We start from the raw sequence: 23,561 nt of genomic DNA on the forward strand, positions 1-23,561 counted from the left end.
AAATTGCTGTGAGTGGCGAATTTTGAAAAATCATATTTCGAAAACTATAAATCCTAATTACCTCTACTAAACAACATTTTAAAGAAGAAATATACAGGCTTTTTTTCTGTAAAGCAATGTCTATACCTATATCCTCGTGGACAAAAGTTATGGGACAGAAAACAAAATTTCTTTCTTTTGGGTTTCTTTGTGCTTTTTCTTTTGAATACATTTTTGTAAAAAAGTATCATTGACTTTAAAAAGTGATATTTAGATAGGAAATTTAACCAGGAACAATTTTTATGTAGATATGTTTGTACCAAAAGTGCATAGAACTCACCCTAACGTAACCTGTGCCCAGGGACTAATTCACCCATTTCCCAAAAACGCACCCCTTTAGATGGTAGCACTCCACGGTTTTTTCATATATAGATGTCCATTGACCATATGAAATAATAAAACCCCGTTAACGTTGTAGTTCCTTTTAGCTATTTTATTTTGAATATAATCAATAGCCTATCGATACTATATCTAAGTTTTAGTAAATAATTGACAAAATGTGATCTTTTTGAGCATTTTTCGATTTTTTTATTTTAGTAAAATCTATTAGACTGTAAAGCTACATGGTGAAAGAGGTGTAAAGAGGAAGATAAAAAGAGGGAGATATAATAAGTTTTGTGTCTAAATTTATAATTTTACGAAATGGTGCCGGTCCGCGCAACTTTTATGTCACTGTAATCTTATAAAAACTCTATAGAAGCCCTAGTTTATTTACTCAAATAAACTACTCGTCAAAAGTTACGGATATAGAAAGTTCTGCTGAATTTTTATAGTAGATTTTTTCATGAACAGATTAACGGATTACACTAATTTTTTTTTATTATTTTAGACTTTTCTTTAGTATTTACACAGTTATGCAAAGGTTTACTAAAACTTTTTTTTTGTACTTATACCTGGTGGAAGAAAAGAAATACTTTTCTTATGTTAAATTTGAGACGCCCTCTAGGGAAGATGAGGTACAAATGGGAGTATATATCGAAATTGTATTGTAGTCTTATGTTTTGTAAACATTTTGTTTTTTGAATGTCCCTGATATCTTTAGAAATAAAAAAAAATAGACGGTTTTGTAATTTAACATGTGTTTTAACCGAAACAAAAGTTTGAGACACCTTGTAGGGAGAAAAAGGCATAAAGGTGAGTATACCTCGATATTTTGTTGTAGTGTCATATTTTGTGAATATTTTAATTTTTTAATTTCTCTGATATCTTTAATAACAAAGAAATTTGACGATATTACTCTTAGACCAGGGCGCATCTGTAAAAATATTAGTAAATTTGGACGTTGAGAGGTGACTCAAATTTTTTTTGCAGAAATTGCTTAAAAATAACTCAAATAATAATATTTGAGTTATCCTTCCTCTCAAAAAGGTCCGGAACATTGTTTAAATAAACAAAATGTCAAAAAATGAAGGGAAAATTCGATTTTTTGCTTCGTTCTTTGATTAAAACATTAAAAATATTCATTTCCGAGAAAAGTTGTGTTAACGTAAAAGTTGCGTAATTAAATTTCCTACAATATAGAATTCGTTAAAAATTTAAAAAAATAGTCACCCTTGTTGAAAAATAGCAATAATTGCGAAAAAACCATACAAAAACAAGTATTCGCATTTTATTTTTTTAAACCATTTATGCTACACTTAGGACCTTAATATTTCACTCAGAAAAACTTCATGATACAGTAAAATAATACTGCAAATTTCATTAAGATCGGTTTAATAGATTTTGCAAAATAAATTTTGCAATCCAGCTTTCGCAAAAAAATTCATTTTTTCACAATGTTACAGGACTGAAAATAAAGCAGATAGCAAGTTGAATTTTTTTTGCGTATAGAAATGTATTGTACCTTTTTTTTTGCAATTTGAAAAATTAAAATCGGTTAACTACCACGGCGTCAGGAATTTTTTTAAATAAACATTAATTTTTGGTGCTATGCGCAGGACAGTGGATAGTTTGCTCTGATTGGGCATTCCAATGACCTTTGATAATGATTGATACATTTTAATTTTTATTACATTTCGATATAAATAAATAAATTTGTTTATTGCCAAATAAAAACACATACTCTATCCTTTGAAATAACACTTTTTTTAGCAAAAACTTTCTTTGTTTATATATTTTAACTTAGAGAATAAAAGTTTATTATTTTTAAACATATGCAATTGTTTAAACAATATTTCCCAAACAATAATAAAATAAGTTTGATTTTTGTGGAATTAAAATATTAAAATACAACAAAATATAAAGTAAGAAAATATATTAGATAAAGATTGGAAGAAATTTTATTGGAAATCAACTTGTGTGAATTAGACTAAGAGCCGCTATAGGTGAAATTTCTTAATCATTTTAGGCACGATGGGACCCTATAACTTAAATAGTAGAACCTAAAAGAAAACGTTTGAATACTGTGCCGTCACTTTTCAGTGGCACATGCGTCGACAGTGGCGCATCAAACTTTCCACTTATGGACGGGATAAATAAATTAAAAGTTAACAGAACTTACTAACAGAACTAAATTTTTTTTATTTTTTTAAGTTTTATGTGATTAACACATAGGATTCATCGTGATTTTAACCCACCACCCCCTTACCCCTGCCCCCACCATCAAAAACTTCATTTTTCGTTTTTATTTTTTTTTGGTGGGATGCAATCAATTTTAAAATTTAAGAAAATTCACACGCATAGTTGAGGCTTTTATAAAACATGCCTATTTTTTATAGACCCATAGGTAGAGTGTACATAACCTCAAAAAATTAAAAGAATTTTTTTTTTTCAAAAAAGCGTATAACTTTTTTTGAGGAATAGCTGCAGGTCTAATTTTTTCTTAATCTTGTGTGTTTTATCAAACACTATATTTTTAATTTTTTTCAGATTTTTCCGTAAGTCTCCCCACCTTCAAAAATCCTAAAAACTGTTTTTTGAGGGGTTTTGGGGTATTTTCCCTATTTTATAGACTTCATAATATATCAAATCAATTTTGTTTTTATAGGTTATATGTAACTTGAAGTAACTGAGTTCTTTAGAATATTTAAAAATCAGAAAAACACGTTCAAACCCCCCACAAAACCCCTTTAAAAAAACAGTTTTTTGGATTTTTGAAGGTGACTAACGTTACAGAAAAATCTGAAAAAAATTATAAATATAGTGTTTGATAAAATACACAAGGCTGAGAAAAGCTTAGATCTTCAGCTATCCCCAAAAAAAAGTTATATACTTTTTTTAAAAAAAAAAATTTTAAAATTTTTTTGAGGTTATGTACATTCAACCTACAGATCTATTAAAAATAGACTTGTTTTATAAAAGCCTTAACTATGCGTGCAAATTTTTTGAAATTTTAAAATTGATTGCATCCCACCAAAAAAAAGTAAAATCGAAAAATAAATTTTTTGATAGTGGGGGCAGGGAGAAGGGGGTGGTGGGTTAAAATTACGATGAATCTTATGTCTTAATCACATAAAACTTAAAAAAATGAAAAAAATTAAATTCTGGTAATGGGGGAGGGTATTTTTTAATTTATGTATCCCGTCCATAAGTGGAAAGTTTGATGCGCCACTGTAGACGCATGTGCCACTGAAAAGTGACGGCACAGTGCTCACACGTTTTCTTTTAGGTTCTACTATTTAAGTTATAGGGTCCCGTCGTGCCTAAAATGATAAAAAATTTTCACCTATAGCGGCTCTTAGTCTAAATCGAACACCGCTATAGCACCAACAATTAATGTTTATTTAAAAAATTTCCTGACGCCGTGGTAATTAATCGATTTTAATTTTGCAAATTGCAAATAAAAGGTACAATACATTTCTATAAGCAAAAAAAAAATTCAACTTGCTATCTGCTTTATTTTCAATCCTGCAACATTTAAAAAAAATGAATTTTTTTTGCAAAAGCTGGAAAGCAAAATTTATTTTGCAAAATCTATTAAACCGATCTTAATGAAATTTAGAGTGTTATTTTACTATATCATAAAGTTTTTTTGGGTAAAATAGGAAGGTCCTAAGTTTAGCATAAATGGTGGAAAAACGTAAAATGCGAATACTTGTTTTTGTATGATTTTTTTTGCAATTATTGCTATTTTGCAACAAGGGTGACTATTTTTTAAATTTTTAACCAACTCTATATTGTACAAAATTTAATTACGCAACTTTTATGTCAGTACAACTTTTCTCAAAAATGAATAGTTTTAAAGTTATAATCAAAAAACCAATAAAAAAATCGAATTTTCCTTCATATTTTGACATTTTGAATATTTAAACAATGTTACGGACCATTTTGAGTGGGAGGATAACTCAAATATTATTATTTGAGTTGTTTTCAAGCAATTGCTGCAAAAAAATTTGGGTCACCTCTCATTGTCCATCTCAAAACAGATGCGCCCTGGACTATCTTTAATATGTGTTTTAACTGACTACATGCGTTACATCACACATGTGAAACATAGAAAAACATATTAAAGAGTAATACCGTCTAGTTTCTTTGTTACTAAAGGTATCAGAGGAATTAAAAAAAAAATAAAATATTCAAAAAATATGAAACTACAACATAATATCGGAGTATACTCACCTTTGTGCCTTTTTCTCCCTACAAGATGTCTCAAACTTTTGTTTCGGTTAAAACACATGTTAAATTAAAAAACCGTCTATTTTTTTTGTTACTAAAGATATCAGGGACATTAAAACAACAGCATGTTCACAAAACATAAGACTACAATATTATTCTGATGTATACTCACATTTATACCTCGTTCTCCCTACAGGGTGTCTCAAACTTAACACAAGAAAAACATATTTTTTTCTTCCACCCGGTATAAGTACAAAAAATAAGTTTGAGTAAACCTTTACCCAACTGTGTAAATACTAAAGAAAAGGCTAAAATAAAAAAATAGCGGAATTCGTCTGTTCGCTAAAAAATCAAATATGAAAATCAGCATAATTTTCTATATCCCTAACTTTTGACGAGCAGTTTATTTAACTTTTAAGGCTCAGAAAATACTATACGCGTACTATATGATATTGTATCCATTCTTTTCTTTCTTTTCCCATTTCTTTTATTATACCAGGGTGTCGGATTTGGGTTAGCTATTTTAATTTGCATTCACCCATCTCTTCCATTCTTTTCTACTTGCTGCCATTCCTTTTAATTCCTTGAGTGATTTTTGATAAGCTTTTGTCGCCTCTGCTACTTGCTGTATCAATTTTTTCTTGATCTGTCTTTGAATGGAGACCGTTATCGCACCATGATAATGGACTATTTGGTACCAGAAATTGAAGCTCGTGCTTTCAATGACATTTGGATTCAAAAATATGGCGCCAATTGGTATGCCAAGTAGTCCGTGAAAGCATGAATTGCGAAAATGATTCGGTGAGCAATTTATTTCACGTCATGGAACAGTGAAGTGGCAGACTCTATCCTGTGACATCATACCTCTAAACGTTTTCCTTTGGGGTTACATAAAGTCCAAAATGAATAAACTGGCTACTATTGAGGCATTGGATGCCATTGGTCAAATACCAATCGAAATGTTCAAACGTGTGATTGAGAACTGGAGCTTCAGAAGGGACCACTTTAACTGCAGTCACGGTCAATACTTGAAAGAAATTATCTTTAATAAGTAATTGTAAAGAGTGATTCTTTGGTATGACAGTAAAAGTTTTCAAATAAAATTCATTTTTTAAACCCTTTTCTTTAGTCCAATGGTTTGGGTCAAATATTTTGAGGTTAATTTGACTGCCTTTTCTCAATGCAAATGAATGAAAATTTGCAGACAAATGCATTCGCGGTAACAATACACAAATAGTCAATACAATTTTTTTTTATGTTTATTAATTGTTCAAATGAAAGAAAAAAACGATTTTAATGGAAAATGCTTAAATTCTCTTGTTTTTTACAATAAAGAAACTTGAAACTTTTGCAGATTATGGCTAATTATATGAACTATACTTATATAATTTCACTTTTTACGTTAATTGGTTACGTTATGCTCAGTGGCGTGCGATGATATTTTCGGAAGAGGAAGCGATTCAATAAGGGTTTAACAAATATTTTCTCACGAGAGTCGAGATCAAAACATATACCTACTTAATAGGTGTATACCTAATGTATTACCTGTTAACTTATATCGACTAAAAACAAGAATTACAAAAAATTAGGTATAGTGTTTAACCCAGTCTGAGAGACATGCACACGCCTTAAAAATGAGATTCGGGTGATACAAATTCATTGAGGCAAGGAGGATTTACTCTTATAAGCGGGCGTCACTCCATCCCGCCCCAATGCTTCATACTATCCACTTCCCCTCCGATAGCACTCTGATGCGCTATATGGGCTCTCTACCAGCAAAGTGCTTATTATGTGGGAGTCCTGGATACAAGGACTCACAAACGAAATCCTACCCCGATCAATGCAGGTTAGTGACTCTAGTGACTTAGTATATCGTATATCTAGTGACTTATCATCGATCTGTACTGCTTGCTCAGGGTCGAGTCCCTGCTCCAGGCTTGGTTTCTTTAAACTTAAAAAGAAGAGTTCTATTCAAAATTGTTTTTATAATCCGATTTCGAATCACCTTCCATAACACACAACTTTCAACAATATGACACTTATTTACTTATACTTGAGTCCTATTCTCTTATCAACCAATGCAAATTTTTTGTCGATAACGTCGTCGTAAAATTTTGGATTTTCTGATAACTGTTTAATAAATGCACTCTTTTTCAATGAATAATAGGGCTAACTTGGAAAGTCTGTCTTCACTTGTAAAATTTATTGTAAAACTTTTGATGCGTTTTAATACTGCAAAACTTCGTTCAACTGATGCACTTGTAGCTGAGATAGTTAGTACCTACTACTTAATTCACACAACTTGCCCACTTCACACAGAGACTGATTTAAACCAGTAGTATTCAAAAAATTCAACCGATTCCTAAGTATTTCTTTATCACTAATTTCAGGTGTTTTATAAATGACATTTAACTGAGAATGCAAAGCTAGATTATCAAAAAAAAAATCATAATTTAATCGTACTGAATTAAATAGATACATACCTCTGTGGGAGATTTTAATGAATTATAATTAGACAAATTACATAATTCTACATATTTTTATTTCTTTAAAATTTTCAAAGTGATAATTCATTTGTTGTAGAATATTATCAAAAATTTCGATGTATAATCGTCGATAGGTCTCTCTTTCGCCGACAATATCAATCATCATTATTTTTCTTTTAGGTTCGAAGCCCATATTTTCAGCTTTATCCCAAATATTTTTAAACAGCTCCTTTTTTTAATCAACATAAGTCATCAAATTTTCTTATACAAAATGCAATGTCACTTGACTTCGTCTGTAAAATGTCGTAGGTACTATAAAATATCAGTAAAAGGAAAAATCTCAAAATCTCAAATAAAATATTAGTAAAAATATTAAGCAAAAAATTGAAATCCAGCCATTTGTACCTAAATACCTACCCCTTATAGCAGCAGTAACTAGTAGTTTTCGAATCGGAAGCGGTCGGACGAGCGCTTCCAGGCGTATCAAAATTCGCGTGAAAGGAACATGACTAGCGAGTGAGGTTATTAAACCCTGACCAACTTTTTAACGGGACAAATGCATGACAAGCAGCGATTTTGAGATGCGCTTCCGTCAGGACCGGACTGAATCGTTGAATTGTGTGCTTATTTGAGACCGTTCGTATGCGATCAAATTTTAATAATGTTTCAATGCCTATTAGTTACATAATAGATTACTTAGATTAGGGAAACGTTGTTGATAATTAAATACTAATTAATAATATATGTATTTTCTTATATGGAAGTATAGGGAAGCACCGCTTCCCCCGCTTCCATGGACCGCACGCCTCTGGTTATGCTTCATAAATAAACAATAAAGTTTCAAATTTTTTGCCGATTCCGACTACTTTTCATGTTTGTACATCATATGTTTTTTATACATAGGTACGATATATTTAAATGTTTTTAAAGTGTAAGACTAAAAAGTAAAAAATAAAAAAATATGAAAAAAAATTGACGGTCCGGACCTGGAAATCGAAAGTGAACAACGTGAAAAATTTAGCTCTCATAAAAATCAAATATTAAGTGGTATAAACAAATAATAGAATATTAAAAATAAGATAAATAGTTAAAGGAAAGTGCAGTGTAAGAAGCAACGCAAAAGCCTTCAGTAAACAAGCTGTAAGTTAATGCATGCCTAGATTAATATTCATAAAATCAAAAATCCAGTACCTACCTAATATTTAAGCATATAATCAAAAACTAATTAAAATAAACCATGAACAAAAAACTTGTCGAGAATAGGTTAAGACCAGCCATTAGCAAAATTAAACATAAAAGTCAGGGACGTCTTTGGAAAATTTAATCAGGTGGAAGATAAATTAAATTAAAGTTGGTAGGTAGTGTTTTCTCTGAATCGTCGCGGGTCGTGGTGGATGGCACTGCCTGACGCCAACTTTAAATAAAATAAGGTTACCGGTACATATTATAATCCCACTCGAATGAAGTATAATAGGAGCAAACTGGAGCATGATAATTCGTTTGACGAAGAGGAAGCCTTTAAGAAAAGTAAGTCAACACTAAGAACACCACCCCAAAAAGACGACAAGGAAAAACAAGAAATGGATGAAAGAAAGAAATATTAGCAGAACTGAAGCAGGAGATAAAAACAGAAACAAATAACTTAAAAACAGAAATGAAGGAAGAAAATAAGGAGACCAGAAGTGATATAAAAGAACTAAAAGAAGAGATAAAACAAAATAATGAAGAAATAACTAATATAAACCTAGAAATTCAAAAAATGAAAACTGAATGGACTAAGGAAAGACAAGACTTGATAGAAGAAAATGAATTGTTTAAAAAAGAAAATAAAAAGATAACAGAAGATATAAAAGAACTCCAGTGAACAATAGAAATAATAGATAAAGACAATCGGAAAAATAATTTAATTATTAGTGGGGTAGAAATAGATACTGACGATTGAGCAGCACTGAAAGAAAGAGCAACAAATATGATTGGAAAGCATTTAGGAGTAAATATTATTATTAAAAGAGCATGTAAGATTGGAACTAAAACTAGGAAACGGAGAAGAAAAAACAGCCATTTTAGGAAATAGGAACAAACTAAAGAATGTTGAACCCAAGGAAATATGTATAACAGAGCACCTTACAAAAAGAGAGAGAGAAAAAATGAAAACTATAAGAGACAAAGCAAGGGAGATGAGAGATAAAGGAAAAACAGTGAAAATTGGATACAACAAAATTACAGTTGATGGTAAGGAACGGAGATGGAACTATAATGAGGAAAGAGTAGTGGAGGTAGTGAAGAGACGAAGTAGAGACCAGACAAGGATCAGAAAACCTCTCTGACCTCTCTAAATGAAAGGGAAATAGAAATAACTGAAGAAACTAAACCCAAATCCGACACCTAAAAGGGTATAAGGAAGGTGAGAAAGAAAGAAAAAAAGAAAGAAAAAAAATTAAGAAACGCTTTTCTTTAGTTACGAATGACTAAAATTAAAAATATAAAAAAATCAACTAAAAAGCACAAAATAAAAAAAATCAAACTTAAAGGATTTTTCGAAAAAAACTGTTAGACAAATTAAATATACAAAAATCTCACAGATTCGTTAAACAATTGAAAAAACTAACACATTCGTTAAAGAAAAGCATGGGACAAATATCTCAAACATTAACGAATGTGTGAGATATTTGTATTTTTATTTCATTGTTTTTTTTTTGAAAACGGTACCTCTAAATGAATCACCCTTTAGGTATATGTTTTGTTTTAGAAAGAAAAAGTAGAAAGTCTAAGAAACTATAAACTGAGCGAGTTAGAAAACCGAATAGAAGTATACGAGTCGATTTTCAGGCCCGAAGTTCACAAAGCGCTGTTAGCTAGAGGGGAACGAAGATTGTCATATAAAGCACTTCAAGGAGCCATTATGATAACATTTTATAGAGACGAGCCCCGATTCAGTCAGCCACATCAGATTCTTACCCTATTGATGGATATCGATTCATTGATTACTAAATGGAGATGTAAGTAAAAGAACTTAAAAATAATAAAGGAAGTGATTTAAAAAAAAACGTATAATATACGTTTTTTTGAAGATGCTTCATTATAGAATAGTTGAAAGGACAAATTTTCATTTATTACAAAAACAAAGACTCAGATATTCACACAAAGTGTTTACTTAAACGGAATTGAGACGGTTAATCAACGATATTGATTACTTCAGTATAATACAGTACCCGCCAAAATAAACAGTACCGAATATAAGAAAATATATTTATGAATTCATTTTTATAATACATGGTGCATCATGACGTTCAAAATGTGCATTATGGCGTTGCAAACAAGCATAGCAAACAAGCTTTATAACGTTTCTGAAAATCATCAAACATATTTAAGAAACGTGGTTGCTGCAAATTTTGAAAATAAGTTATTATTCTTTGACGTAGTTCTCCAACAGTTTCTGGCGGATTTTCCGAGCGAAATATGAAATTTTTCATCATACCCCAAGTGTAGGCATCAGGTAGTGTTAAATCCGGTGAATGAGGTGGATACTCGAAGAAATTATTCTGTTACAAAAATGTTTCGAAGCAAATTTATGGAGCGCTCGGCTGTATGACTTGTTGCGCTATCCTGTTGAAACCATGGCTTACGGATTCTTAAATTACGCGCACGACAAAAGGTCTTTAAATCTCTGACAAAAAGTATCACAATATTATGTCTGTACCGCCTTGTTAAAATGTTGTAAAAGATAATGCTCTACTAAAAAAAATTTTCTTCGGTAGAAAGAACCATGATGACAAAGATTTTAACCGTAACGTAATGTCAAGTTGGCAACTAATGACAATCATAGCAAATATGACAAATGCAACTTGCGTGCGCAATTTCACAGCCTTCTTAATTTCGGTACTGTTTATTTTGGCGGATACCGTATATATACGATTGGCCACCAGAAAAAGTTAATATTATTTGGGTGATATTTGAAAATATTAAGTAGATTTTGTGAAAATGTTGAAAAAGGTCGATTTTTATTCCAAAGAGGACATCTTTTAACTTAACACGTTGACGTACAGAACGTCTATAATAGACGTCTCATTTATATTGATGTAATGTGACACAACGTCTATCGACGACATTTTTAAAATAACGAGTTGTGGTCCATGGTCGTCATCAACTTGTTTACAAAAACTGTTAAAAACCCATTGTTTCCATAAACTGTAAGCGCTAAAAGAAATTCCGCAATTTTCCTATTCTACTTTGCAAAATACATAATATAGTGTCATAATACTTGCTCATACATTTGACGCACTGTCCATCAACGTTTTAACGATATAAATATCTTGTATTGTTCAACCTCCTCACTTCCAGTACCGCAAACGTTTAGTTCTAACTAGTGAATATCTGACTAGTATAACATTTGACTGTCTATCATTAGACTGGTACTTTATTGAAGAATTCCGATATCTTTCATTTTTTTTTCATATTAACTGTATTCACGTTAAAAAACAAGAGTGTAACACCTGTAAAAATATTTAACGTAACATCTATGCTTTGCTAATGTTAATTAAAATTTTTTTCCGTCATGCCATAAACTACATTAAATCGAAATTTACAACATTAACACGTTGACGGACAGAACGTCTATAGACGTCTAATTTCGATTGAGTTAATGTGACACAACGTCTATAGACGTTGCATTTTCCCTATTCTACTTTGCAACATAAATAGGGTCACAACACTTGCTTATACATTTGACGCATTGTCCGTCAACGTGTTAATAGAAAATTTTTAACAACTGGACCGTGCTGTAAGACCGCTGCGTTACCGTATGAAAAAAAATTCTGATTCGGTTTCTTTGTGCTTTCCTGTTTAAAAATGTCCTATTTAAATAAATCATAACAGTACCTGGCGAAATATTTGGGTATTAATTATTGTTTAAACAATTAATATGGTATAACTAGACCCAAACCCAGAAATCCAAAGTGAAAGTTATCCTCCAACGCCAAATTGTTCTATATGGTCCACATAATGTTCACAAAAAAGTCACACCACATTAAGTGTCGTCGGGTTTGGGGGGGGGGAGGGGGGAGAAATCGGTAAATTCGTAGTTTTTTACGTTTTTCGTCAATATTTCTAAAACTATGCTGTATAGCATGAACAACCTTCTATACAAAAATGTTCTACATTAAATTTGAAATAAAAAATGTTCTATGCATAATCCATCTAAAATGAACGGTTACAAAGTTACGGAGGTAGTATAGTATAATTGGTCCAAAAAAAGGCCTAACCAAATCCAAAAGGCCTAATCCAAATTAAAAGTTTTCCTACACCACCAAATTGTTCTATATGGTCCACATATTGTTCAGTAAAAAGTTACATTTTTAGCGTCCGGTTTGTGGGGAAGATGGGGGAGAAGTGAACAAATTAGTAGTTTTTTTAAGTTTTTCGTCAATATTTCTAAAAATATGCTTTAGAGTAAACAATGTTCTATACAGAAATGTTCTACACAAAAATCAAAACAAAAAAGGTCCTATTCATAATTGTTATAGTATCAACAGTTCCAGAGTTAGGGAGGGTGAAAAGTGGAGGTTTTCGATACTTTTTATATTTTTTGGGAAATTTATAATATTTTTACTGATGAAAGAAATTTTCTTTAACAGGATTGTGTTTTGTAAATAAACTTTGCTATTTCAGTGGCTGATGGTATGTTAGTGATAAGCCCTTGAAGAAACGTCAACCTTACCACCCAAAATCATCATCAATTGTCCAAAAAATATAAAAAGTATTGAAAACCTCTACTTTTCACCCTCCGTAACTCTGGAACCGTTGGTTTTATACTAAATATGTATAGGACTGTTTTTGTTTTAAATTTTATGTAGAACATTCTTGTATAGAATATTGTTTACGCTAAAGCACAGTTTTAAAAATATTGACGAAAAACTTAAAAAACTACTAATTTACCTACTTCTCCCCCATCTCCCCCATCTCCCCCCCCAAACTGAACGCTCAAAATGGTGTAACTTTTTACTGAACAATATGTGGACCATATAGAACAATTTGGTGTTGAAGGAAAACTTTTATTTTGGATGTCTGGGTTAGGCCTTTCCTTTGGACTAATTATGGACCTCCGTAACTTTGGAATTCTACATTTTAGAAAGATTATTAGTCTTCTTTATTTAGCCTTCTTTATGTATTTAAAATTTAATGCAGAACATTTTTGTATAAAAGGTTGTTTAAGCTAAACCGCATAGTTTTAGAAATATTGCCGAGAAACTTAAAAAACTATGAATTTACCGATTTCTCCCCCTCTCCCCCCAAACCCGACCCTCAAAATGGGGTGACTTTTTTCTGAACAATATGTAGACCATATAGAACAATTTGGTGTTGGACGATAACTTCCACTTTGGATGTCTGGGTTATGCCATCTTTTGGATCAATTGTATCACACTAAATGTTTTTAAACAAATTCAAAGGATCACCTTTTTTCCCCGGTTGTGGCTGTTTTTTAGGATATTTGGGCCATTTTAAACAAAAAAGGTCTTTTGTCATTTTGCTCAGAAGTTGTTAGTTTTCGAGTTAGAAGCGAAAATCTGAAAAACGCGAAAATACGCATATTCGAGGCTTGAAAACACATAATATTTATGTAAATTAAAATTAAATTTTTTTTGTCATGTGCCCAAACTGAAGTTTAACATTCAATTTTAAGATTCTGAAGCGTAAAAGTTACTTATTTTAGTGTAGACCGTTGTTTTTTAATTGTTAATTATGCTCGTCCACTCGACTGATAAGACGCCGCGCGTCGCACTATATGGTACACCTCTGTCGGTGTACATCCCAAATTCCCAACAAATATTTTACAGTTATTAAAATTTTATAATTTAATACTAACAGTTTATTAATTATATATTTATTTATTCAATTAATTCTTGCCATTATGCTAATTAAATACGTCGAGCATATAGTGCGGCAAAAACAACGGTCTAGATGAAATACAACATAGGATCAATAAAGGTAGAAGCATCACTAGATCCCTCAATTCAATTTTATGGACAAAGATATCAGGAAGGAAACAAAGAGAAGAATATCATCATTCTCTTTGCCTTATCCCTATGCGGGGTCGGCTTCCCTAATTGCATTTCTCCACACAATTCTATCTTGGGTCATATCAATGTTAATCCCCTTTACCAACATATCCTGCCTTATCGCCTCCCCCAGGTCTTTTTTGATCTTCCTCTCCTACTCCTTCCAGGAATCTGTACTTCAGCTATTCTTCGTATTGGGTGATTAACGTCTCGACGTTGAACATGACCAAACCATCTTAACCTATGCTCTCTCATTTTGGCATCAATTGGTGCCACACCTAGACTTCCCCTAATATACTCATTTCTAATTTTATCCTTCTTTGTCATTCCACTCATCCATCTAAGCATTCTCATTTCCGCCACATGCATTCGTTGTTCCTCTTTCTTTTTCACTGCCCAACATTCAGTTCCGTGCATCATAGCCGGTCTTATGGCTGTTTTATAGAATTTTCCCTTCAGCTTCATTGGAATTTTTCTGTCACACAACACGCCACTCGCTTCTTTCCACTTCATCCATCCAGCCCTAATTCTACTGCACGCATCTCCATCTATTTCTCCGTTACTCTGTAATACCGATCCTAATCCTAGGTACTTAAAACTATTGCTTTTCACAATCATTTCACCATCCAAAGATACCATTTTATTTGTAGTGACTCCATCTTTAAATGAACATTCCAAATACTCTGTTTTTGTCCTACTAAGTTTTAAACCTTTTTCCTCCAGAGCTTGTCTCCACTGTTCCAGTTTTTGTTCTAAGTCTCTTTCACTAGTTCCTATTAACACTACATCATCAGCATACATTAGGCACCATGGAATACTACCCTGTAGTTTCGCTGTTATCTGGTCCAAAACTAAAGGGAATAAATAAGGACTAAGCACAGAGCCTTGGTGCCATCCTACTTTCACCTGAAATTTATCAGTCTCTCCCACACCTGTTCTAACACTAGTCGTTACTCCCTCATACATATCTCTCACAATCTTTACATATTCGCCAGGGACTCCTTTCTTATTGAGTGCCCACCACAGAATCTCTCGAGGAACTCTATCATATGCTTTCTCAAGATCAATGAATACCATATGAGCGTTGTTCTCTTTATTCCTGTATTTTTCCATCAGTTGCCTTACAATGAAAATTGCATCTGTTGTTGATCTGTCCTGCATAAAGCCAAATTGATTATCGGATATATCGGTTTCTTCACGTATCCGTCTATCAATTACTCTCTCCCATATTTTCATGGTGTGGCTAAGTAGTTTTATAGCCCTGTAGTTTGTGCATTGTTGTATGTCTCCCTTGTTTTTGTAGATAGGTACTAATATACTGCTTGTCCATTCGTCTGGCATTTGTCCAACTTCCATAATTCTATTAAATAGACCTGCTAGCCAACTTATTCCTATCTCTCCCAATGCTTTCCATACTTCCCCAGGAATATCATCTGGTCCGACTGCTTTTCCTTTCTTTATTTTTTGAAGCGCTTGAGCCACTTCCTCGTTTGTTATTCTGGTGACCATTGCTGTTACTGTCTCCGTTAGAGAACAAAGAGAAGAATATATGAAAGTATAATGAAGAGCGCTACAATCTACGGTGCAGAAGTTTGGGACATAAGTGCAAGAAATAAAAAAAAACTACTTAGTACAGAAATTGACTTTTTGAGGAGAGGCTGTCAGGTTTCGAGATTAGAACATGTCTGTAAGAACATATAAAGGTGGAAAAAACTATAATAGGCGATATTGAAAAGAGACAGCTGACATGGTTCGGTCACGTTAAAAGAATGAATTAGAGTGGGTCCCACCGGAGAGAAGAAAAAGAGGACGACCACGGAGAAGCTGGAGGGACAATATTCAGGAGGCAATGGATTCGAGGCAATTAGATGAAGATATGTGTTACGATAGAAAAAATTGGAAGCTGGGTATGGAGAGGCGGCGACAGCCATAGAAATCTATTATATAAAAACAACGGTCTAGATTGAAATAAACCACGATTACTTGTAAGAATCTTGAAATGGAATGTTTAATCTTCAAGTAACAACTTTACATCTCACCGTTTACGCCTCACACATTCCATGTAGCCATTTTTATGATGTCCTTTTCATTTTTCTGTTCCGTATTATACAGTTGAACCCGCTTATTAAAACACCGGTTATATAAGATTATCCCGGTTTAAGGGATTAAATATAGATATATAGATATGAATATTAGAATATTCCAGTTATAGGAATAGTTTTGCTTAGCACGAAGGCTATTCCAATAAGAGGGTTCGACTGTATACAGTATGTCCCTGTAAGTTGGAACCATATGGAAAACTTTTTTATTATTGATTTTACGTAAAAAAGTTATTCTTCATAAAAAGTTCTGCATGATCTAAAGCCTAAGATGATGATCAGATTATCAAATTTTATCAATAGTATACAAGGGATGTCAATAAATATGAATTTCTCTCAAGAGTGAAGTACCTTTATAGTTCACAATATTGAAAATTGTTATTAGGAAAAGTTGTTTGGAATTAAAAATTATGTTACTTATAATATACAATTTCATTCTTCTAATTGAAAAAAAAAAAATTAAAAATTTTTGTCAAATTACAAATACTCATATTTTATTTCTGATGTTCATTTTACGAAAAAACGTTATTTACAAAAGTTTTGCATGGTCTAAAAACTACGATGCAACCATTCTTTATTAAATTTTATCAATGTTTTACGAGGGTAAAACAAATTTGAATTTAGCTCAAGAATAAAGTACCTTTATAGTTCACAATATTTTAATTAGAAGGATGTAATTGCATATTCGTGCATATTTTTTAATTCTCAACAACTTTTTTTATAATACCAATTTTCAATATTGTGAAAAATAAAGGTATTTTACTCTCGAGCGAAATTCATATTTTTTGACATACCTCATATAAAACTGATCAAATTTGACATATTATGGTCGCATCTTATTTTCTAGACCATGCAAAACTATTTATATAGAATAACCTTTTTGGTAAAATTAATAATATCGGAGTTATCATAAAATGATGTTAGGCATCCGTGATGTGAGAAACATTTTCAATTTTTTTTTAATTAGAAAAATGTAATTGCATATTCCAACATAATTTTTAATTCCAAACAACTTTTCATAATAACAATTTTCAATCTTGTGAAATATAAAGGTACTTTGCTGTTGAGATAATTTCATATTTTTTGACATCCCTCGTAACGGACACAACCATTTGGGGGGTTTAAAGGAACAACGCCCCCTTAAAATATTTATGTAAACATATTAAAAAAGTAGCCGCAACTCGATAAAAACTGCCTTATCGAAAAAATACCAAGAGCCAAAAAAGTTTTAAAAATATTGAATTTAACTAATGGTATCACAATAATAATTTAATTGGAACGTACACAAAAGTTTGGGGGGGTTTAAGGGAACAAAACCCTCTTAAAATTTTTATGGGGTGCACAAATTTCACTATAATTTTTCTTTAAGATACTCCTGCTACAAGAATGCCACATGTCTATTTTCAATAAAAAATCTCTAAGAGTTTTTGATATATTCGAAAAAATCGATTTTTATTTTGTAATTTCAAAGGGCTGTAACTTTTTTATACGCATATTTGTACTAAGGTAAGTTAGGTTCGTCGAACTATTTTTGGTCCTAGAATATGTGGTTTAATTTATGACCTGTATTTTTGTTACACCCTGTACTATTGATACAATTTGATAATCTGATGATTGCATTTTGGGTTTTAGATCATGCAGAACTTTATATGAGGAAATATTTTTTCTGATAAAATTAGTAATAATAGTATATTACATACCTAGCGGGAAAGTACTCTATTTCAGCCGAGCGGCAAGGTGCGAAGCACCGAGGTAAACTACAGACGCGAGGCTAGAATGAGTTCCCGCGAGGTTTGTATACTATTTTACTCACAATCGGTTAGTAGTTTATGGATTTCTAATACTCACAATCTACCAATAATAATTTCGTTTTAAATATCTGTATCCATTTTCATTATGTGATAAGATGAATTATTTTAAGTAACCTGTGAGAATTAATTATTAATTAATTTAATCCAGAAACGTCGGCGTCATCATCTATTTCTGAAACTCATAATTTTGAGCAACACGGTCTTATTTTAACCGTTAAAGTAGTCATAATTCCAATGTAACTATTAATATTTATAATTCCAAATAGTTTTCTTTTTGTTGTTGTTGTTGTTGTTGTTTCTTAATTAAATAAATATTGAGTGGATTCTATTCTTTCTAAACCATCTCTTAATCAAAAATGACATTGACATTTGCAGGTAGAAAAGTGAAAGATGCTAGCCGGGAAAGTACTTTCCCGGCTAGCTGGGAAAGTAAAGTAAGTAATAAGTCGCTTCCTGTTTACTTCAAAGGTTAGAAATCCATAAATTACTAATAGTCTAGGCGCCAAATAGAGGTCACCGTGTCCTTTTCAATTCTGATGGACAACCTCAACGGTTTCTTATGGATTCTTGGCTGCTGATTACTAATTTCGAGGGTGGAATTCGATCCTAGTGGTCAAAAAATTGTTATAAACAATTTAATTGTTTAAAAATTGTTTGTAAGGCTCTGGCTCATAAACTAAAAGAGATAAAAAGAACGTTTCAAATAAAATTTGTTCGTTAATAAAAAACGAAGAAAAAAACGTTTACTAAACTTAAATCCACCAATTAGAACTCAAGATATTGTAAAATTAGTGCACAATGCAAATTGAAAATTGCATAATAAGTATTTTTCGAAGCTTTATCGATCGTAACTCGGCTTCTAAGGATGCAAATGACACCTTGGAGGTCTCATTTTAAAGCTTCATTAATAGGCTTCCAAACAAAGTTTGTTAAATTACTTTGTTTTCATTTTTTTTAAGTTATATCCGCTTAAAGTTAAAATTTTCTTAAAAAAATTGTAATTAATTTGTTTATAAGGGTTTCAAGCAAATTTCAGCTATAAATATTTATACTTTAATTAAAAATAATGATAGAGAACTCAAAAGGAACATTGTGAGCTTAAGAAAATGTTCGTATGTTAATTTTTGGCCAAGATATCGATATTTTAATAGCGCGCTCTGAGGCGCGAGATTGACTCACCGGCTAAAGGTTCACGAGCAAAGGTCCTGTTTATATGTGGGCGGTTTGTTAACGTCGACTGCGCGGTTTACCTGTTTTACTTGATCTCACCCTAATGCCGCCTTTGAAGTTTCACCCTAATACCAAGAAAAACAGGGGGAAAACAGGTAAGCCGCGCAGTCGACGTTGGCAAACCGCCCACATATGGACAAGCCCTAACTTCCTGATGCAAATTATAATTTCTATGTATATTATATACGATATCTTCATTTTTCATTTTTGAAGATCCTAATAAAATTTTATCATATAATTTTTATAATTAAATCATCATACTGTACCTCGTATCACCTTTCATTCTATTTATTTGTCTTCTATTTTTTGTACTAAATGAGAAAAAAAAACATTAAAAACTAATATTTTAGAAATATAACTAAAAAGTAAGTTGATATTATTTATTAATACTATTTTTACAAACATTATCTTTCATGCATCTGCATCGAGATATAAAGAGAATCTCAGCTTTTTTACATCTGCATAAGTTCTTAGAGCAATTTTTACAGTTACATGGTGATACTAAGTATGTTCTTGTGGGCAGTAAAACTAAAACTTTCTGGGGCTTCAGAGTCTAATTATATTATCTAGATGATATCCATATAAAGTGGATCTAGTTCTTTTGCAACACCATCAAGGCACGTCAATTGTGTGTATGCCGCCACAACATAAATGCTCGTCTTATATGCAATGATGATGCTGTAAAAGAACTCGATTCATTTTTATATCGATATCACATATTGGCTCATTTTCATGCGTAGAAGCCGAGTTACGATCGATAAAGCGTCGAAAAATACTTACATACTTGACTGTGAGCCGCTTTTGCGCCTCATAGCGCGCCATTAAAATATCGATATCTTAACCAAAAATAAACTTACGAACATTTCAAAAAGCTCAAAATGTTCCTTTTGAGTTTTTCCATCATTATTGTTAATTAAAGTATAAATGTTTATAGCCCAAATTTACTTGAAACCCTTATAAACAAATTGATGTACACTTTTTTTAATAAAATTATAACTTTAAACGGGTGTAACTTTAAAACAAATAAATATAAAGTAATTTAACAAACTTTGTTTGGAATCCTATTAATGAAGCTTTAAAATAGAGACCCTCTAGAGCTTATTTGCATACGTAGAAGCTGAGTTACGATCGATAAAGCTTCAAAAAATACTTATTTTGCAATTTGCAATTTGCATTGTGCACTAATTTTACAATATCTTGAGTTCTAATTGTTGGATTTAAGTTTAGTAAACGTTTTTTCTTCGTTTTTTATTAGCGAACAAATTTTATTTGAAACATTCATTTTTATATCTTTTAGTTTATGAGCCAGATCCTTATAAACAATTTATAAGCAATTAAATTGTTTATAACAATTTTTTGACCATCCGGATCGAAATCCACCCTCGAAATTCGTAATCAGCATCCAAAAATCCATAAGAAACCGTTAAGTTTGTCCATCAGAAGTGAAAAGGACACGGTGGCCCCTCTGGCGCCTAGACTATAACCGATTGTGAGTAAAAATGTTTTCCGTATGGTCCCAACTTACAGGGACATAATATGGTATATCTTATCGCTTTTGTTCCTTCTTTTATTCTTGTCCATTTTATTTGCCAGGTTCTTTATGTTCGTTTCCTTACTTGATATCTCTATATGTTTTGTGCTTTTAATTTTTTGGTTTATTCCGTTTTCCCTAATCGTATACCTTTTCCTTGCCGTTTCGGTATCATATCCATCGGTCGCCAGTTGTTTTTGTTCTACTAGTTTTTTGGCAAATTTACTCTGGTATTTTCTTTTATTTGTGTCGACTTGCAGTAAGTACCATTTAGAAAAAACATTAATCCGAGAAACAAATGAGATAACTAATTATTTCTTTAGTCATAACATCGCAAAATCGTGGTTGCCTGTCCGGATCATCTTCATTAATTTCCTGTACCAAGTATATTTTGTAGGGATGAAATTCCAATATAGAACGTCAAATATTAGTTAAAAATGTAATTTTCATTACAATCAACAGTGGCTTAACCCGATCAAAACATATATAATATTTAATCTAAAATATAATTAAAAATTTTCTGCTAATCTCGCCTCTTGACCTTTATCAAGGAATAATAGTTTTACTCAACCCATTGATATAATCAATTCCTTATTTAATTGAGATAATAGCGTTGATTGATAAATACTCCTCTATAATTTATCAATCGACGATAATAGTATATTTTTCAACGAGCATGTAATGATGGCTATTACTCACGATGATGAAGTTTGCGACACGAGCCTACGGCTCGTGTCGTAATTCATCAGAGTGAGTAATAGTCATTACATGCGAGTAGAATACTATACTTTTTCTACGACCTGTTTTTTTATTTTAATTAGTAAAAAATATAATTATCAACTACTCGAGATTTAAATTATAATAATTTATAAAAATACCTAAATGCTGTTTACCCCTAGTACGTGGCTGAATAATTGGTTGCCTACTATTACCCAATTCTTATTTATTTTAAAAATACAACAAGAAATAGTCAATCCAAGTTCTATTCATTTCCGAAAAATTATAAGCATAAATTTGTACCTACTGTCGGTGGACGTATTTCATATAGTTATAATGTATATTTACGTTCAACTATATATATAATACATATAATAATATAGCTATATAATATAATATGTTATAACATATTTAACACAATGCCACTGTCACCAAAATAAATGATAAACGTTAAAATTTTTATTAAACAAGACATAAACGTAAAAAATATACAGTGGAACCTCGATAACTCGGATTAATCGGGACCGCGGCCGATCCGGGTTATCGAAAATCCGGGTTAGCCGGAGAATATAGTAAAAATTAATAAATAACCTCCATTACAATTACAAAAACATGAAACACATATGCACAGTACACATCTAAATTACGTATAGTTGTATAGAGTGTAGAGTTTTGTTCATTTCTTGGTAAAAAACTCAGTCATACTGTAGAGATGTACCGACACCATAATATGGTAGGTCTGGATCCTGCGTACAAAAAAAAATTGATAAATAGCAAGCTGAAAATTTGTTATTAGCTTAAGGGTGTCTAGTCGGACAAACATTAATATATGGGAACACTGGAACAGGGGAAGTTTTAACTGTGGAACAGGTTAAAAATTTGGAACGGTCAGACCACGAAAACGGCACATGTATTTTTTCCGACAGAACAGACTTAAACTCTCCGAACAGAGATTAAACTCTCATGCAAAAATCAGACTGCTATTTATCACCAAATTGGCGTTTTAATGAGTGGAACATGTAGAATATGTCAAATGACAGGAATTATGACAGGTGATAAATAGCAGTCTGATTTTTGCATGAGAGTTTAATCTCTGTTCGGAGAGTTTATGTCTGTTCTGTCGGACAAAACAAATGTGCCATTTTCGTGTTCTGACCGTTCCAAATTTTTGACCTGTTCCACAATTAAAACTGCCCCTGTTCCAGTGTTCTCATATATCAAAGTTTATCCGACTAGACACCCTTAAGCTATTAATAAATTTTTAGCTTGCTATTAATCAACTTTTTTTTCATACGCGGGATCCAGACCTATGGTAGCATAATATCATATTATGATGCTGCAATAAATTTATTTTAAAGATTCGTCTTTATCAATCCTACCGTAGTTTCTTTTCCATTGTCACTGCAACATTTTTACGTTTTGTTACCATTACGTAGACAAAGCAAACACAATCTGAAGCACGATTACATTACAGAACGGAAGTGATTAATAGGCTGTACTACACACAATACAAGAATTTTTAAATAGTCACGTCTTTTTTAAACAATGCTAAGACAGTTTGACATAAATAAAGAAAAAGGAATACAGACAGGTGTCTGTTCTTTCCGATAAGCTGAGACGGTCGCTCTGGCTGCCGCCGTGTGCATGAATCATTTTTACTATTGTACTTATGTGTTCAAATTACACAAATACACATTATCTCTGAAATATTATTTGGCCTACATACATTTTTATTTGATAAAATTGTTAAATTGTTTATTTGTTAAATTTTTGTCTGATGAAAATCGGTCCGGGTTAGCCGGACTTCCGGGTTATCGGGGGCCGACTTATCGGGGTTCCACTGTACTAACATTGTTACAGTCAAAATTCCTTTAAAATTTTGCAGTTTAAATAAATACGATTCAAATATAAAAGTGGCATGCGCCACTTGAATCTAACTTCGGAACGCGAGTGAGTAGCTTCAGCACGTGAGTAATGAAGTATTACTCACGGGTACAGTAGTGGGTGCTATTATTTATTAAAAAATAGCGACTATTGAG

At 31.9% G+C, this 23,561-nt stretch overlaps 1 protein-coding gene across 2 annotated transcripts in view; it reads left to right on the forward strand.

Annotated features, from left to right (window-relative positions):
• LOC114328579 (tryptophan 2,3-dioxygenase) overlaps window positions 1-23,561 on the forward strand; it is a 136,947-nt gene that overhangs the window by 100,914 nt on the left and 12,472 nt on the right. For both annotated transcript variants that reach the window (XM_028277467.2, XM_050651708.1), the window contains one exon: window positions 9,829-10,078. In XM_028277467.2, coding sequence (XP_028133268.2) covers window positions 9,829-10,078 — 250 coding nt within the window. The remainder of the gene's footprint in view (window positions 1-9,828; window positions 10,079-23,561) is intronic.

This window comes from Diabrotica virgifera, chromosome 5 (genome assembly GCF_917563875.1).
Source record: "Diabrotica virgifera virgifera chromosome 5, PGI_DIABVI_V3a".
NCBI classification, from domain to species: domain Eukaryota; kingdom Metazoa; phylum Arthropoda; class Insecta; order Coleoptera; family Chrysomelidae; genus Diabrotica; species Diabrotica virgifera.